At 40.1% G+C, this 19,019-nt stretch overlaps 1 protein-coding gene across 1 annotated transcript in view; it reads right to left on the reverse strand.

Moving 5' to 3' along the window:
* Positions 1-5,117: 5,117 nt before the first annotated feature.
* SWP (RNA polymerase II transcription mediator) overlaps positions 5,118-19,019 on the reverse strand; it is a 36,723-nt gene continuing 22,821 nt past the window's right edge. The window contains exons 7-8 of the mRNA XM_077391941.1: positions 17,428-18,530; positions 5,118-6,272 (exon numbers count right to left, since the gene is read on the reverse strand). Of these exons, the coding sequence (XP_077248056.1) occupies positions 5,465-6,272; positions 17,428-18,530 (1,911 nt within the window). The 3' untranslated portion in view covers positions 5,118-5,464. The remainder of the gene's footprint in view (positions 6,273-17,427; positions 18,531-19,019) is intronic.

Below are 19,019 nucleotides of genomic sequence, written 5' to 3' on the forward strand. Positions count from 1 at the left end.
GAAGCTGAGAATTTAGACCATCGCATGCGTGAGTCAGATTTGCATAGCCGCTCCACTACTTCATCCGTCTTACCCGTTGCTGATATTCTTACAGGTCCAGATACTAGTATTGATGAGATCATTGATGTTGAGCATTTGATTCCATTAGATTCAGACTCTGAGATGGACGATCCAGAGTTAGGGACTCAGTTGGTTGCTGATATCGACATCGTTGCGCATGATGCTTCTGAGATTTCTGCCGCACCGATTGCTGATCATCTAGAGAGTGAGCTTCACTCTTCTGAGGCAGATATTGTGGCAGATCCACGTGAGGTTGATCCATTGCCTGAGTCCGAGCCGAGTGACCAGATCTTTGAGGCATTACCAGAACATACACAGCACGAGCTGATCATTGAGGATGCCGATTCCATATCATTATATGAGCACACTGATAGCATTGCTTATCCAATAGATGCCCGAGCGAGATGATTATGGAGGTCGAACCCGCCGATTTCAGTGCACAAGATGACCATCTTGATGTTGATCATGGATTGATACTGCTCATAGTTGTTTTGCTGATCTAGGAAGAGTACGTTGCGATCTTCCCAGCTAGTTTACTTCTCCAACGCAGATTCTATTCGCATGAGTCTGCATTGGCACTTTCTTTCCTCTTCTTCCTCCGACCTTGCAGATACTTCTCCAGATTGTCTCGAGCGTTAGACATCATGATTGCTTCCGCCGGATTACACGTTCTACCACTTCAGTGGATTGTTTACATCCTTGACCCAGGTGGACTAGAACTCGAGGGCGAGTTCTTTTTCAACAGGGGGAGAATGATGCAGATTTTAGGCCTAAATAAGAGGCATATTTGCCCTTTAGATTTCTAATTTTTTTCATGTTATTTATTTCTTAGGCGTTTTTTTTCGATGTTATTTAGAATTAGGAAGTTTAGTCTTTTAGGAATTCTTATTTTAGAAGGTTTCTATCTTTTAGGTTGTTAATTGCCTATTTATATGCCTCTTTACAACTTATTTTGTAACTTTTGATGATTATTGATACTGAATAAAGATTCTTCTCCCTCTAATTCTGGTTTTCTTCCTTTCTCTTCTGATTTCTTCTCTTCTCTCCCTAAATTCGTCTATTCTTTTGGTTATTTTCGTCTCTTCTTCAGGTTATTTTCGTCTCTTCTTCTAATTCTATCCCCTTTCGTCTATTTCTCTCTCCTTTCCTCAATTTTTCTTTCCTCAATTTTTCTTCACGGTGCTGCATCACTTATTAGAAGGGAATCATATTCAAAGCCACCATTATCACAGACTTCTCATCGTTCACATATCTGCAAAACTGGATTCTGATGGTGCTTGGAATCGTTAATACTGTTTTGTGAGATGGGTTGTTTAGGGCTCAAGCCAAATGGGTTTACTATGGTGAGTCTTCTCACAGCTTCTGGGTTGCTGGGAGATGCACGTCATGGGAAGTCAGTTCACCCATGGATTGAAGGGGGGTAGTTCGTCAGCGATAGGAACCTGATTGTGGGTAATGCCCTCTTAGGTATGTGTTAAAAGTGGGGAAAAATGTATATCAGATAGTTATTGATAGAGTAGAAGAGAGAGATTTCATTTCATGGAATATCAACATTGCTATGCCAAGGTTGGAGAATTGGCAATTGCCAGTAGTTTTCTACTTTTCTCAAGGAAATGCCTCGTAGGGATCCTGTTTCTTGGAATTCTCTGATTACTGGATATGCACAGAAGGGAAATATTGGATATGTACTGGAATTATTTAGTGACATGCTTGCTGAGAATGTTAAGCCTTATAAAGTGACAATTGGTTGCTTGGTTTGTGTGGCTGCGGATATGGGAGCTCTAGATCAAGGGAGATGGATTAATGTTTGGGTGAGTAAAACCCAGATGATATCAAACTCCTCTCAGGGCTCGGCTTTGATAGATAATGTACTGCAAGTGTAAGCATTGAAAAGCTCTAAAGGTTTTCGATGGAGTTCTGAAAGAGATGTTGTGGTTTGGACTGCCATGATCTCTGGGCTTGCATTCCATGGTTATGGATGCAAAGATTTGGAATTGCTATAGGAGATGCATGGATATGTAATGCCAAATGGAGTGACTTTTGTGGCTGTTCTTACTGCTTGCAGTCATGGTGGAATACTGAACCAGGGTTTGTAGAATTTCAACAGTATGAAGGAAAATTGTGGTATTGAACTAAGAGTTGAGCAATATGGGTGCCTGGTAGACTTTCTAGGATGAGCAGGGAGGTTAACAGGGGCAAAATATGTGATTGAGAAGATGCCAGTGGAACCAAGTGGGTCCATTTGGGGAGCAATATTGAGTTCTTGTAAAACTCGCAGAAACATCACACTGGCAGAAACTGCTTTAAACAAGTTTACTGAAATTGAAGCCTAATACGGAGGGTGGTTATGTGATGTCTAATAAGTATGCCGCATCTAGAAGGTGGAGATATCCTTTATTTTTTGGATGACAAAATAATATATTTGCGTAGATTACAGAGGTGGAGATATCCTGAGTCAAAGAAACCATGGAAAGCAGCGTTGTCAAGAAGATTGTTGGTCGCATTGTGTCAACAGCGTGAACAAAGAGGTTTGTATTGAACAGCTTGAACAAAGAGATGAGATATGGTGCAGATATCTCTTCCGAGTTTATGAAACATTTGGCATTAATCCATCTGGACCGAGGTTTGTATCAATCCATCTGAATTATGTATTATTTACAAAGATCCAATTGTTTTTTCTTGGAATTGCAGTCCGTAGAAATTTTCAAGTTTATTGTTTTCATCATATGCCATATTTTGAAATTAGATCGATATGCCAATTTGCTATATAGTGGTAACTGACATATTCGTTGGCGGGCTACCATTCTTCAAATTTTATGTCGTGCTAAAATTTTCTGCAACCTTCAAGAACAGTTGGCATCTAACGCAGCTAATGATTTAACTTTTTAAATTTGCTCGGTAACCATTTATTTTTCTTTCGGAAAAAAAAACTGATAGAGTCCAGAAAGTGTCTGTGCTTTCATCTTCTCAGTCCACTGCATGTTGCCTTCCTGAGTCAATTTAGGCAGGGGGTGGCTGTTATGTCTGCATCAGCTTGACCCAATTCCTCCATTACATTGCATTCATCAACACCGAGATCAGAGTATGGCTCAAGGTTTGTTCAGAATTCAGAGTTTATCACCCCACTTTCACGTTCCTGCACAGACCCTATGCCCATCTGCAATCGATGCAAGTATAGGAGGAAATTCTGGGTAGCTCAGTAAGATCATCCTTGGTGGAGATGGGTATTATACATACCACCTGTTTGGAAAGATGGCATCGGCAGATGAGATTTGAGGCAGATTTTTTTAGTCTGCATTGTTGGATACATTCTAAATGGAGTTAGGGGATAACTTGGAGTCCATTTGATAAGGTGCATGAGAGGAACATGGTTTCTAGGAATACGATGTTGGGTACCTGTCATGTTAGTAAAACTCTTGAATAATTAAGGAGATATTAGACAATTTTTAGTATATTTCGCTACATAAGGCTGTGGTGTATATGATTCTAAGGAGTCAGCCACTTCTTTAAGGGCTGTGGTTGTTTGCCAATGCTTTGGAATTCCAACATAGGCTGAGGTCGGGAAATGAACAGGAAGACAAGCTGCCAAAAGGAGCAGAAAAGGAAGATATGAGAGTGTTCTTTCCTTGGTTTCAGCAATTTCGGGAGGCACAGAGAAAAAAGGTACCATGGATGACTCAAACTGCTCTCACAGAATGCCTAGTCCAGAACTATCAGTAGAGCAAGTGTGTATTTTCAGGTGGAGCATGGATGTGCTTCTTTACTATAGTATGGTTTTGTTTGTGCAGCAACTGTTGGTGCATCATTCCGTTACACTGTTGAAAATTGACTGTTGCCTTTGTTTGCCGAGCTGGCACATTGGTTTGAAAATTTTACTCTATCGTCCATAGGATGATCCTTATCCTCTGATTTCTGCAGATTTTTATACCTTTATCTATTTTACATCAAATATATAAACTTTATTCCCCCCCCTAAATCTGCCCCCAATAATGCTTTTCCTTGTTGATCTGCCTGCACATCTTGCCTTTACTACTATTCTGGGACTCACTGTATTGCTTGACGTTGAACAGATAGTAAATTTTCTTTTGCTGAATTTTTTTTCACAGCTCTATATAGAGAATTTGAAAAGCAAATGATTTTTTCCCCGTCTTTTAGAATACGGTTAACAAAACATTCCTGTCTCTCCTCCATCTAATCACATTGAGGGAATTCCCTCAATGATCAAATGTAGCAACTGCTCACGCGAAGAAAATCCAATCCCTCTAAAAATTGCCAAGATCTCTACCTCAGTGGCGTCCTACTCACCTAATGCGCCCGGAAAGATCCATATCACCCTTTTGTCTACATTTGCCATCAGACCATCAATGCCTACTAGTGAGCCAGAGTTGCCGAAACTCAAACCATTAAAGTTCAGAAATCGCAGAACGAGTGACCCTCACTTGCACTTGCAGACAACATATATACACAGGTAAATGATATCTATACTACTTTTTTTTAATATGGGATTTGCTAGGGAATTTTGCCGAAAAGCATTCCGCTGCAGAATTTTGCATGAGGAGAGCAACCTCTGATGAATTAAATGAATTAAGACAAAATCTATTGAAAAGTGAACTTCTGTGGCTGTTCTCTCATGCAAAAGTCAGCCGCGAAATGCTCCGCAAAATTCCCTAGCAAATCCTTTTTTTAAATAATGGCACTCTTCTCTTTAACTAACACTTCTGTGGCAGGCTGTTGTTTCCTAACTCAGAAGATAAGTGCAAAATGCTGTGTGCCATTGCCAAAAAAGGGAGTGCGGGCATCAGTCCCCTACTACCCCAGAAATAAATTGTATGACCTCGTGGGATTCTTCAAGGCAATTTTTCCCATTCTAAACAACTACTGGCAGGAAACAAGAAAACATGGATGCTTTCCCCTACTCTACTAGCACTTAAGCTTCAACAACAACAAAAAAAGTTCACCCCCTCAATCCACTCTTAAACAGTGGGAATATTGATTTTATCAGGTTCAAACCGGCGCTTCATGAATTTTCATGGAGTCGAAGGGGGACAAAAATAAACTTACCAGCATCAAAATCCATCTTTGTAGAGAGTATACAAACAGCTAGATTTTACAGAGTTGGATGCTACTACATCAGCGACCTGTACAAAACCATAAAACTTCCAAACCCAACTAATTTTACAAAAAAAAAAACATAAAAAACTTCCCTCCCAATCTCTACAAATCCTACACCAATTCTCCACCCCCATCAATAGTTAGAAATCTCAAAAATCACCATCCATTACAATCAGTACTGTACTTTTCTCCCTCCATTGATAAATTAATACTCTGATCTGAGTTCTCTGTACAAGCTTTCATCATCAGCATTCATAATTGTTCTCTTATGGGGGCCATAAGGATTGCAAATTCAAGTTAGAACAGAGCTCGCATTAGCTGAACCCTCCCTCAGATGCTGGAGTGACACTTGAAGAGCTCTTTGGAGAGTCTCAGCAACTACTCTTAATCTCCCTTGACTAGCATCTGTTGAACTCCCATTCCCATACTTAACTACTTTATCCACCCTGTCTATGCAGTTCTCCCAGTCTTCCCGTCGAGACCAACAAGCTCTGCCTCCATGGCTGCCCTCCATTCCAACGAGCATAATATAAGGGTTTTCACCAAATGAGTATCGCAATCTTACAGATACACAGTAGGGCAACCAAGCAGCACCACCGGCAGCGTTTATATGAGGTATTTGAGCAGGGTCAAGAACTACTGTGAGGCCAAAATCAACAAAGTTATGTGGTCTGTCATAATGGATGTTACTTTTTGACGTAGAAGAGTTATCAGAATTCTCATCTGTTATTATAGAACCTGTGTGATTCTCTAGGCATAATTCGATTCGGGGCCTCTGTGCAGGAGCTATTTCCCCACCTTGTCCTTGTGATAGTCCTTTCTTCCAAGCTATGAGTTTCAAGAATTCTCGGAGTACGGAAATGGGAAGGGTAAGAAGGGTAATGAAGGATGCAACCCTAGAAGCATCGTAAGGCTCTGACGCAACACGCCTACTAAAGTAGTCGCAAATTTCGGATATTTCACCGTGGGCTAGTTCCTCCTGAGCATTGGATTGATTTTGCTGTTGTTGTTGTTGTTGCTGCTGCTGATGGAAGCGTTTCACACTCAAGACTTGCAGAAGAAGTTGCACTCTGTGAACGCTTACAGCAAAAACATAGCCCCTGTGAAAAAAACCGTGGTTAGATCCAGGAATATGAAATCCTCTGTGGGAGTAAAATAGAACAGATCGTTACAAAGACTTTGTTAGTGGCAATTGGACGTTACCATTGACATCAGATGTTTCTCAGCATGCGATTGAAATGAAAATAAGCATTTCTGAGTCAAAAATAGGGGCAAGGATATAGGATAAGTCGTTTATGTGGCTACTCTGGAAGATACATCTATTGCATGAAATTTAATTTTCTCTAGTATTGAATCTGATAATCCATATAAAATAACAATGGATGATATAAAACTGCAAGAACTTTTACAATGACTATTGGACAAAGTGGGTAAAGGCGAGATATATAATCGAAACACAATCTTAAATCTGATACTAGACATATAACTACCACTCAAGTTCCAAGAGAGAGGTATAGGGTGCCACCCAACGAAAGTTGGGCTTGCACTTGGTGAGAAAGCACGTTCTATTCTAGTTAATGAAAAACCAATCCATTTAAAGTGATGAAAGTCCAACTAAACCATGCCCGCTACAAATGAAGGCAAGACCAGAATATGCGGTGGCAAGGGGATAAACATTTTATATTTACAATATCAAAGATTGAATGCTTTAAGATTCAGGTAGAACTAAAAACAGCAAATAAATTTATAAATGAATAAATCTCCGCGGATATAATTAGATACTAACTTGAATTATTTAAATTTTAAAGGGTTAGGCAACACCCATAGGTGTGCGATGATCAAGAGGTTACAGTTTTTCTTCTTGGGCACCAAATCAGTGGCTCCCATCATCAAGCTAAATGACAGGGCCCAATATCGTGAATTGGTTTGGATTGACCATATAAACAGATATTTTCCACACACACACACACAGATATATATATATATATATATATATATATATATATATATATATATGAGGAAAAGGATTGTACACTCGAGCGTACCAAGCTTATGGTACGCTCGAGTGCCCAATCACATGTGGGCCCTCTTTGTTAGGATGATCCAAAGCATTCATTTGAAAGGCCCTTACATAGATGGGGTGTTTACCAAAAATCAGCTCCATAGGATCATCCTAACCCATCCATTTGTGGAGGTCAAAATGGACAGACACTGTGTGTCCACAAATCTGCCCATTTTTGCCCTCCACTTTTGGAGGGATTAGGATGATTCGATGGAGCTGATTTTTGGTACACACCCTATCTATGATAGGGCCTTGCAAATGAATGCTTTGGATCACCACAAAAAATGTGGGACCCATGTGATTGGGCACTCGAGCGTACCATAAGCTTGGTACACTCGAGCGTACAATCCTTTTCCTCTCTCTCTCTCTCTCTCTCTCTCTCTCTCTCTCTATATATATATATATATATATATATATATATATATATATATATATATATATATATATATATATATATATATATGAGAAAAGAGTTTCTGCGCTCGAGCGCAGATGGGATATCTCTGCTCGAGCTCAAAAGCCGTTTCTCATTCACTGATTAGTGTGGGCCCTTACGAATGAAAAAAGCAAATGTAAATTTCCAAAATGGCAGTCGAGCCCCTTGGTTGTTTTGAAATAAAATAGAAAAGACAGTCGAGTCCCTCTTCAAGTATCAACTTAAGGTTTCCGGGTTCTTTTCATACGGGAGAAAAAACCTAAAAAACGGAGAGACGAAGCTAGGGTTTCTGGGTTCTCTCCTTCTCAATTGAAGGTTGTATCTCTCCCTCTCCACGAAGCTAGGGTTTGTGGTCTGATCTTTTTTCTCCATATGGGAGATCCGAACTTGAAGAAGCCCCATCACCATACGGGAGATCCGAGCTGAAGAAAAAAAGCCTCAATCAGCATAAATTAAAGCCCTAAATAAATTAGGAATTCGTAGTTGTCATTATCAATTGGCTTTTATAGATCTTGTGTTGTGTTATTCAAAAGATCTGTTATTGCCCCTTTTTCCCTTTATTTTTGGGGTTAAATCTGTAGATCCTTTTCGTGTAATTTAATTTTTCATTTTATGTATGTTCTATAGCAGGTTACACCTGGTCTCTATCCGTGGTTGATTGTAGATCCGGAATCAAAATTTGTTTTAGGAATCCAAATCACAACACAATAAATTTATCAATCCAAAAAAAAAATCCATGTCCAGCGAGGGTTTCTCCACTGAGGATCTTTTTCTAGGGATAAAAAAAAAACCATGTCCAGCTAGGGTTTCTACAGCGAGGATAAAAAAAACCCATGTCCAGCGAGAGAGAACCAGAGAAGCATAATCGTATTTTTGTTTGAAAAGGAGGGGACTCGACTGTCATTTTCAATTTATTACGTATTGATTTGAGGGCTCAACTGTCTTTTGAAAATTAAGTAAAGTCGTTTATAAAACTACGGGCCCGCAATTAACAGCGAATGAGAAATGGCTTTTGAGCTCGAGTGCAGATATCCCATCCGCGCTCGAGCGCAGAAACTCTTTTCTCGCGCATAAACTCTTCTCTCTCTCTCTCTCTCTCTCTCTATATATATATATATATATATATATATATATATATATATATATATATATATACGAGGAAACTGTTGGTGCGCTTAAGCGCCCAATCACATGGGGGCCCACTTTGTTAGGATATTCCAAAGCATTCATTTGAAAGGCCCTTACATAAATGGGGGGTGTACCAAAAATCAGCTCCATAGAATCATCCTAACCCATCCATTTGTGGAGGTCAAAATGGACAGACTTGTTTGTCCACAAATCTGCCAATTTTTGTCCTCCACAAATGGAGGGTTAGGATGATCCTATGGAGCTGATTTTTGGTACACCCCCTATCTACGATAGGGCCTTGCAAATGAATGGTTTGGATCACCACAGAAAATGTGGGACCCATGTGATTGGGCGCTTAAGCGCACCAACAGTTTCCTCTCTCTCTCTCTCTCTCTCTCTCTCTATATATATATATATATATATATATATATATATGAGGAAATGGTTTCTGTGCAGCTGCACAGATAAGCTATCAAACCATAGTGGAGGCCACATTTTTTGGGGGATCCAAAGCATTCATTTGGAAGGCCCTTCCATGGATAGGGTGTGTACCAAAAATCAGCCCTATAGGATCATCCTAAGTTCCTAACCCAATCAAAGTTGGAGGGGAAAATGAACAGACACTGTTTATGCCCGTTTTTTCCCTCCACAAATGGCAGGGTTAGGATGAGCCTAAAGGGCTGATTTTTGGTACACACCCTATCCATGGAAGGGCCTTCCAAATAAATGCTTTGGATCCCCCAAAAAATGTGCCCGCCCCCCCCCCCCCCCCCCCCCCCATGATTTGTGCAGCCATGCACATATAGCTTATCTGTGCAGCTGCACACAAACCATTTCCTCTATATGTACACACACACACACACACACACACACACACACACATATATATATAGGGAAATGATATCAGCACTGCCATGTTTTGATATTTCCGCTAAAGCTTCTTGTCTTTTAGCGTTTAAAGGGCTGTCAAAAAGGTTATTACAGTTCCCAAAAAGCTCTCACATGCCAATTAAAAAAGAAAAGAAAAGAAAAGCTAGGACCGCGTAAATATCAAAACATGACAGTGCTGATATCATTTCCCTGTATGTATGTATGTCTATGTATCATATTCTTACAAAACAACCTGTTGTTTTCAAATTTTCAAAAGAGCACCCGTACTTTACAATCATAAGTCAGAGACCACCTGCCATTAGAGAACTGAAGGAAATCCTAACAGCAAAACTATCCTTAATGTTAAAAAGACAAAAATACCCCTATTTTCAAATTATATCATTTTGTTTAGTAAATCTTTCATATATAAAACCTTCTTATAACTTATAATACCCTATAACTATTAATCTAACACACACGCACACATTTGAATCTAATCAAGGTATTATTTCTTATTTTTCAGTTGTATTTCCATTTTCTTCTTCTGCATCTCCTTCCTCCTTGCACCGGTGCATATGTCTCGTGGTCTTACATTTATTGATTTATTATTTTTCTGTTACTCAAAATTTCATTATTCATACATCCAGGTTGTCTTGGCTTAATATTTTACGCACATGATGATAGTATGTTACTGATCTTTTTTCTTTTTAAATTTTAATAATGGGGCAATTGGGCAAAGTGGCTTTGCTTTCAACGATTTTATTTCTAATGCTAGGATTAGGTTCTTATGGTGAACCTCCACTCGGCCAGCTAAGAAATTCACCATCAACTCTCATAGGGTTGTCAAATCTTCCTGTGAGCTTGGCAGGTTATTCATATTCAATCATGAAGCAAGGGCCACTGCAGCTCACAAGGCCCCAGAGAGAGAGAGAGAGAGAGAGAGAGAGAGTTCCTCTGTTGTGGACAAGCTGGATTCAGATTTGATCTCATGAGCATGGACAAAAGTGATCTCAATTCATCTATTCGTGTAAATTAATAACCAAATAATATCAAGACAAAGATCTGATAAAGAGAGAGAGATGCGTAGTTAAAAACCAGTCCCCGCTCTACAACAATGGTGACTTCCAACATACCCCAAGTGTTTAGGAATAGTGGAATTGTGGCATTGAGTTTCTCGAGCCTTTGCCTTAGGATTAGTCAGTTCTATTTCTCGATGGGGGCAGGCAAGGGATGTAACTCAGCGGTAGTGTCACCTTGATGGGTGGAAGTCATCAGTTCGAGCCTGATTATCCCTAAACTTGTGAGTTTTTCAATTTTTACTTCCTCCCCCGCCGTGATCGAATGAGAATGGATAAGAGGCTCGTGGGATTGACGTGAGAGGGTAGGGATGCCTATATTGCTGGGAGCGAACTCCAGGCTAATATCATTTAGACTATTATGGTTCCATAGGAATTCCAAAATTCCTTTCTAGTTTCAGATTTCTCAATAACAATTCCTCTCATGAGCTACCCCACTGATCTATTACAATTTCATGAATCGTCCCATGGTCAAGAAGCCAAGTTCCATCTTGACCGACCGCCACTAGGAGGCATTGCATTCAGTTAGGTACTTATAGCATACCTATAGAGAACATCTAGCAAGGCAACCCTTTTCTCTATCCTACCTCGCCTACCATGCAGAGCAGGGGATCATTTAAGATTCTTCCGAATTCCAAGTGTGTGTGTGTGTGTGTGAGAGAGAGAGAGAGAGAGAGAGAGAGAGAGAGAGAGAGAGAGAGAGAGAGAGAGAGAGAGGTGTTCCTGCGCAGCTACTCAGCTTATCTGAGCAGTTGCTTCAAAAACTCATGTGGCCCCACATTTTTGAGGTGATCCAAAGCATTCATTTGGAAGGCCCTTCCATGGATAGGGTGTGTACAAAAAATGAGCCCTTTAGGATCATCCTAACCTTGCTATTTGTGGAGGAAAAAAATGGTCAGAAATAGTGTCTGTCCATTTCCCCCTCCACCTTTGATTGGGTTAGGATGATCCTATAGGGCTGATTTTTGGTACAAACCCTATCCATGGAAGGGCCTTTCAAATGAATGCTTTGGATCACCCCAAAAATGTGGCCCACATGAGTTTTTGAAGCAGCTGCTCAGATAAACTATCTGAGCAGCTGCGCAGGAACACTATTCTCTCTCTCTCTCTCTCTCTCTCTATATATATATATATATATATATATATATATAAGGAAAAGGATTGTACGCTCGAGTGTACCAAGCTTATGGTACACTCGAGTGCCCAATCACATGGGGTTCCACTTTGTTAGGATGATCCAAAGCATTCATTTGAAAGGCCCTATCATAGATGGGGTGTGTACCAAAAATCAGCTCTATAGGATCATCCTAACACATCCATTTGTGGAGGTCAAAATGGACAGACACTGTGTGTCCACAAATCTGCCCATTTTTGCCCTCCACTTTTGGAGGGATTAGGATGATTCGATGAAGCTGATTTTTGGTACACACCCTATCTATGATAGAACCTTGCAAATGAATGCTTTGGATCACCACAAAAAAAGTGGGACCCATGTGATTGGGCACTCGAGCGTACCATAAGCTTGGTACGCTCGAGCGTACAATCCTTTTCCTCTCTCTCTCTCTCTCTCTATATATATATATATATGAGGAAATTGTTTGTGAGCAGCTCAGATAAGCTTATCAGAGCAAAGCTCACAAACATAGGGGGGCCACATTATTTGGATGATCCAAAGCATTCATCTGATAGGCCCTCATATAGATAGGGTGTGCCCAAAAAATCAGCTCCATAGGATCATCCCAACCCTACGATTTGTGGAGTTAAAATGGACGTGTATAAACCTTCACAAATTTGTCCATATTTTGCCTCCTCGGTTTGAAGGGTTAGGATGATCCCATGGAGCTGATTTTTTGGGCACACCCTATCTATATGAGGGTCTATCAATTGAATGCTTTGGATCATCAAAATAATGTGCCCCCTATGTTTGTGTGCTCTGCTCAGATAAGCTATCTGAGCAGCTGCTCACAAACCATTCTCTCTCTCTCTCTCTCTCTCTCTCTCTCTATATATATATATATATATATATATATATATATATATATATATGAGGAAAGTGAAGCTACACCGGCGGTGTAGCTAACTTAGCTACACCGCCGGCTTAAAATACAATGGGCCCACATTGTTTTGGTGATCCAAACCATTCATTTGATTGGCCCTCACATAGATAGGGTGTCCACCAAAAATCAGCTCCATAGGATCATCCCAACCCTTCAAACTGTGGAGGCAAAAATGGACAAATTTGTGAAGGTTTTTATACGTTCATTTTTGCCTCCACAAATCGTAGGGTTGGGATGATCCTATGGAGCTGATTTTTGGTGGACACCCTATCTATGTGAGGGCCAATCAAATGAATTCTTTGGATTACCAAAACAATGTGGGCACATTGTATATTAAGCCGGCGGTGTAGCTTCACTTTCCTATATATATATATATATATATATATATATATATATATATATATATATATATATATATAGAGAGAGAGAGAGAGAGAGAGAGAGAGAGAGAGAGAGAGAGAGGAAAAGGATTGTACGCTCAAGCGTACCAAGTTTATGGTATGCTCGAGTGCCCCAATCACATGGGTCCCACATCTTTTGTGGTGATCCAAAGCATTCATTTGCAAGGCCCTATCATAGACAGGATGTGTACCAAAAATCAGCTCCATTGAATCATCCTAACCCCTCCAAAAGTGGAGGGCAAATATGGGCAGATTTGTGGTCTGTCCATTTTGTCCTCCACAAATGGATGGGTTAGGATGATCCTATGGAGCTGATTCTTGGTACACACCCCATCTATGTAAGGTCCTTTCAAATGAATGCTTTGGATCATCCTAACAAAGTGGGTCCACATGTGATTGGGCACTCGAGCATACCATAAGCTTGGTACGCTCGAGCGTACAAGCCTTTTCCTCTCTCTCTCTCTCTCTCTATATATATATATATATATATATATATATATAGAGAGAGAGAGAGAGAGAGAGAGAGAGAGAGAGTAGTGTTCCTGCGCAGCTGCTCAGATAGCTTATCTGAGCAGCTGCTTCAAAAACTCATGTGGCCCACATTTTTGGGGTGATCCAAAGCATTCATTTGAAAAGCCCTTCCATGGATAGGGTGTGTACCAAAAATCAGCCCTATAGGATCATCCTAACCCAATCAAAGGTGGAAGGGAAAATGGACAGACACTGTTTCTGACCATTTTTTCCTTCCACAAATGGTAGGGTTAGGATGATCCTAAAGAGCTCATTTTTGGTACACACCCTATCCATGGAAGGGCCTTCCAAATGAATGCTTTGGATCACCCAAAAAATGTGGGGCCACATTAGTTTTTGAAGCAGCTGCTCAGATAAGCTATGTGAGTAGCTGTGCAAGAACACTTTTCTCATATATATATATATATATATATATATATATATAAGCTCAGATAGATTTTTTGCGTTTCTGAGCTCAAGCTCAGATAGAATTTCTGAGGTAGAGTTTTTAAATAGGTTGGCTGCCTATGTTGTTTGATTATGTTAGATATTGATTCTACAGGACCTAACATAGATAGGGTGTACCTAAGAAATCATCTTATATATATATATATATATATATATATATATATATATATATATATATATATATATATATATATATCGTATGAGGGAGAGAACAGTAGAGCGTTCTCTCCTATGAAGCACGGGTACGGGTACGGGTACGACACGACAAGGGTACGTGGGTACGTGATTTGCCAAAAAAACCGGGTGCGGGTACGTTCGGGTACGCCGAATATAATAATATATTTTAATATTTTATTATATATTTATAAAAATTTAAAAAAAAAATTTATAGAGCAATCAAATAACAATAACATCACCAAAATGGAAAATTCTAATATTACTCTTCATTTCATAAGTGATTAAGTTCCATATTTCATAACATTACGCATCAATACATCATTCATTAGAAAAAAAAGTCTGTCACCAGTGTGTTGACCAGTGCCTGACAAGATGAATAATTTTTACAGACCAAATTATGAGATTTTTTTTACCGGACTCTTGGGATTTAATAATGTTTGGACAAAATAGATTTTATGAATTTTTAAAATTTGAAAAATACCCCACCGTTTGGAAGTTAAGAAAACTAAAATTTTGACCCGACCCTTTTTCTTTGAATTTTGTACTAGAACTGGAGAGTTGACTTTTTTTCCTTTTAGATTTGGGTGTTGAAACTATTTTTAATAAATCCAAAAGGGGGGTATTCCGTTATTTACATGTAAATCTTAAAAAATTTACTTAAATGGTTTACATGTAAATACCGAGTACAGGAAAGTAGAGAGAAGTACAGGAGAGGAAAGAGAAGCAACAGGAAGAAGCAGGACGTGTCGGGTACGCGTGGTGCGCACCCCACACGCACCTGACACGCAAAACTAGTTTTTTTTAAAAAAACAAATGGGGTACGTACCCCGGAAGTACCCGGGGCGTACCCGGACGTACCCACACCCCATACGTGTCGGGTGCGGGTGCGGGAGCCCCGAGAGAGTACCCGTGCTTCCTAGGTTCTCTCCCACTCACGCCTTCTCCTCCATCTATCTCCTTACTTTTTCTTCTTCTTCTTCTTCTTCTCTCTCTCTCTCTCTCTCTCTCTCTCTCTCTCCTTGCTTATCACACATAAGCCATGTAGATTATTAACATGGTATCAAAGCTACAGGTTGAAGTGATCCTTCATCCCTAAGGGGGGGTTAGTCGAAGTTGACTTCAAGGAACTCCATAGGACTTTAGGAATACCGCGTTAGTCATGCGTGGTTCAGTGCTTCCACTTTCAAAGCCCTAGTTAGTCGGGAAGGCAGGGATTTAGCCAAAAAACTCTCCTAAAATCCCGATCCTTCTTAAAATCTTCACCCGCAGAATCCTCTTGAAAAAGCTGGAACTTTAAAATTATCGGGAATCAACTGCTCCTCTCCGTTTGAACCCTAGCGACATCCCTCTCTCGCAGAACAGCCCTTCGTCCCTCTACCCATCATCTCCACAAAACAATCCCACCGCTCTCTGTTCGTTAAACAATCCGGGAGCAGCTATCCATCTCCGCATCTCCTCCAAACAAGATGAAAAAAAAATTGAAAAGGGAAAAGAAAAGAAAAAAGACTGCATAGCAGATGAGAAAGGAAATTCAAGGTGAAAGCATCAATACAGTGAAAACCAGAAACTTTTCAAATGGGTTTCGTCTGAAAACCCTAGAGAGCATCAATACATTGAGAAGTAGTAATTTCTCAAATGGGTTTCATGAGCAATTTAAAGCAACAACGAGGTAAAAGACAGAAAAAACATCCCTCAGATTGCAGTGTACAATAACAGGGATATCGAGGGATCCGAAAAAAAATCCAAATGGCAAAAACCAATCGTTCTTCATGGGAAGAATCAGCCAAGACCTATTTTGAGGAAGAATTACCCTATTTCTTTGTAGTGCAGCATTATTCTTTCAAGACCAGATCATCAAATGACATTTTGTTAAAAACAAAAAAATCGTATAATTTTTGTAATTTATCCCTTGTAAAGAACCTATATAATATCTGTGCCCATGTAACTTTTTTATCCAGTGATAAACGAAACAAATGGAACAAAGAAATCAGTAGTTTTGGGGTTATTTGTGTGGCTATGTGAAGGTTTGGCCTTGCTATGCGGAGGTTTGGGTGTTCACTCTAAAATCCTTATTTAAGTCTCTAGGTGAAGAATCCCAGGCATTTTCTGAGTGACACACAACCCTATGGACTTTCCAAGAGTGACCCACAATCCGGGAAAACCTTAGGGGGTTTAAAATTCCATGCGACTAACCCCTCCTAAAGGTACCATAGCCTTCCTCTTCTTATTTTTTTGGTTTTTTTATCCTAGCCCTAACAAGTCCCTAAAACAAACCCTCAATCCCAACCTTACAACTATTTTCGCCCACCCGACCCCCTCCTCATCTGAAGCAAACCCTAACCCTAAATCCTAAACCTACCCAAACCGCACGTCCCTATTGAGATTCTACCAATGTTTAGCCTTCGATCATACTTTTTTTCTCCACACAAATCAGTACAAGAAAAAACAGCTTACAATGTGATATTCAATCTAAGATTGCCTACTTAAATCTACAACATCAACCATTTCAAAAAAAGAAAAGAAAAGACTACAACCTAAATATAAACCATTTCTTACATATAAATAAACCCAGAAATAAAGTATAGTTTGATTATACAAACTTATTTTTCCAGTCTCAGATAAAATTGGTACTCGTCTGATCTATTTTAAATGTAATAGGTAAATTAAATAGACACGGGCATAAAGGGGGAATAATTGTGTGGAACAATTGTTTGCTATGTCCATCTGGTTAAACGGTAATGGGAACTCCTGTCTCTCAAAGCTTGTTATGGGAACCAGATCCATTCATCAAAGTTACAGATACACAATGATAAGTGGCAGTTCACTCCAATCAATGAAAAATCAGCGTATACAAGGAGCTGAATAAACGTCAATGAGCAGAAGAAACATAAGCTCACGCCATGCCATCAATACCAAGGACAGTTCACCCAAACAGCAGTATCAGTGCACCATAGTCCAAACAAATGAGAACAGAGATATAAAGGAAAACAGAATAAGAACAACATATACATAAACATATTGAATATGTGGAAAGTTACCTACTAAATGAATTAAAGGGTCTAAGTCTTACCCCACGAAGAAGCGCAAAGCTGGCTGTTCCTGATCCAAATTTAAAAGTGAACCTTCGTTCTCCTTTAGAATTGAGCCGAGGATCTCTCTTAAAAGATCAGGTAACTGTGCAAACAACCATAATACTCCCAGGTATTTTAAAATACCTCGTAAGACCTTCTTAAGGGCTGCAAGGGGAACCCAGCCACCTCCATAGCCCCCATCATCCCCAAGCCCAATGAAAGCAGTGTTCAGTTCCCCCCTCACGTGCACAGGGACACCTGTTCCTGGTGATATGCGTAAAGGCAATCCTGGGTTGACAGTACCACCTAAGCTGGAGGATGCCAGCGTAGCACTGCTCATCCGACTAAAACTACCACCCTGGTTTCCAGCTATTGGAGCAGATCTAGATATTCCACCAGAAGCTGTAAGGTTGACCCGATTTCCATTGACTAGTGGAGGTTGTGAACCTGAATTTGGGTTTGGGTTGTTAAGGCCACCCATAAGCCCGACTGTATGTGCACCACCAGCGAAATTAGTCTCTAGGGCACTCAATCCCTGAGCAACATGCTCCATAATGAAAGGCCGAAACTGTGGACATGGCAACGAGCCCCCAGCCTCGGGCCCACCCTTGGGAGGTGTTGCTGGCTGTAACCAAACCTGATCTCCGGCAAAACAGCGCATATCAACTGCAAAGCGTTTACGATAGATGATGCGTATCCAATAAGGTCCTCTAAGTACAACAGAAACATCAATAGGCAACAGTGAGCTAGGAACAATTCCGGGACCACCTCTTCCCGCAACAGATAACATGGCACCATTGTGAAGACTGTGATTCCCAATGGGACCCATAACGGGACCTCCAACAGGATTCCCAACAGAGGAAGCGGATGCGGGTTGATTAACATTTGAAGATGAGCTTGGCAACAGCCCTTGAGATGTTACAAAACTGCTCTGCTTGGTGCCAGAGGAGGGACCCGCTGTTACACCATGGATCCCAGAAGCGGGACCAGTCATCCGTGCAGGACGGATTGCGCCAGCCAGAGCAAGCAAGGGTCCCGCAGTCAGGCGAATGCAATCCAAAAGGGATGCCACCTCAGCTCCATTGATAAAATCCTCCAAAAACTGAGGAAGAAAACAAAAATTATGCGAAGAACACTAGTAGCTCGAACAATAAAGTAGCATACCGAAATGGAACCATGAGTAGAATACAAAATGAATCAGAATGAAAACAAAAATGGCATCATAAGCATTCAGAGTTTTGTAATGCTTATCTTACTTTTTTGAAAGGTGATGCTAATCTTACGGACTTCCAAAATAAGAAGGATGTTTGCATGCTCTAAATGGAGAACGATTAAGCGATGCCGATGACATTGGTTTTGTTCTTTTCAACAGAATTGGGATAGTGAGAATACTGCTATGAATAATATGAATAAGGCATTGAACTTTTCCCACATTATCTTTTTTTTTTTTTTTTTTTTTAATTGTTTTTCCCCACATTATCTTATGAACCATATACATGCCTATGAATAAAAAATAGTCAACATCTCAAAGTAGCTATGAATGTTCCACGTCCAATGATTTGATAGTCAACCATGTTTTCCTGGGCATAAT

Source organism: Tasmannia lanceolata, unplaced genomic scaffold (assembly GCF_043159265.1).
Source record: "Tasmannia lanceolata isolate RefF3 unplaced genomic scaffold, GAP_Taslan_0.1 ptg000012l, whole genome shotgun sequence".
In the NCBI taxonomy this organism is placed as follows: Eukaryota; Viridiplantae; Streptophyta; class Magnoliopsida; order Canellales; family Winteraceae; genus Tasmannia; species Tasmannia lanceolata.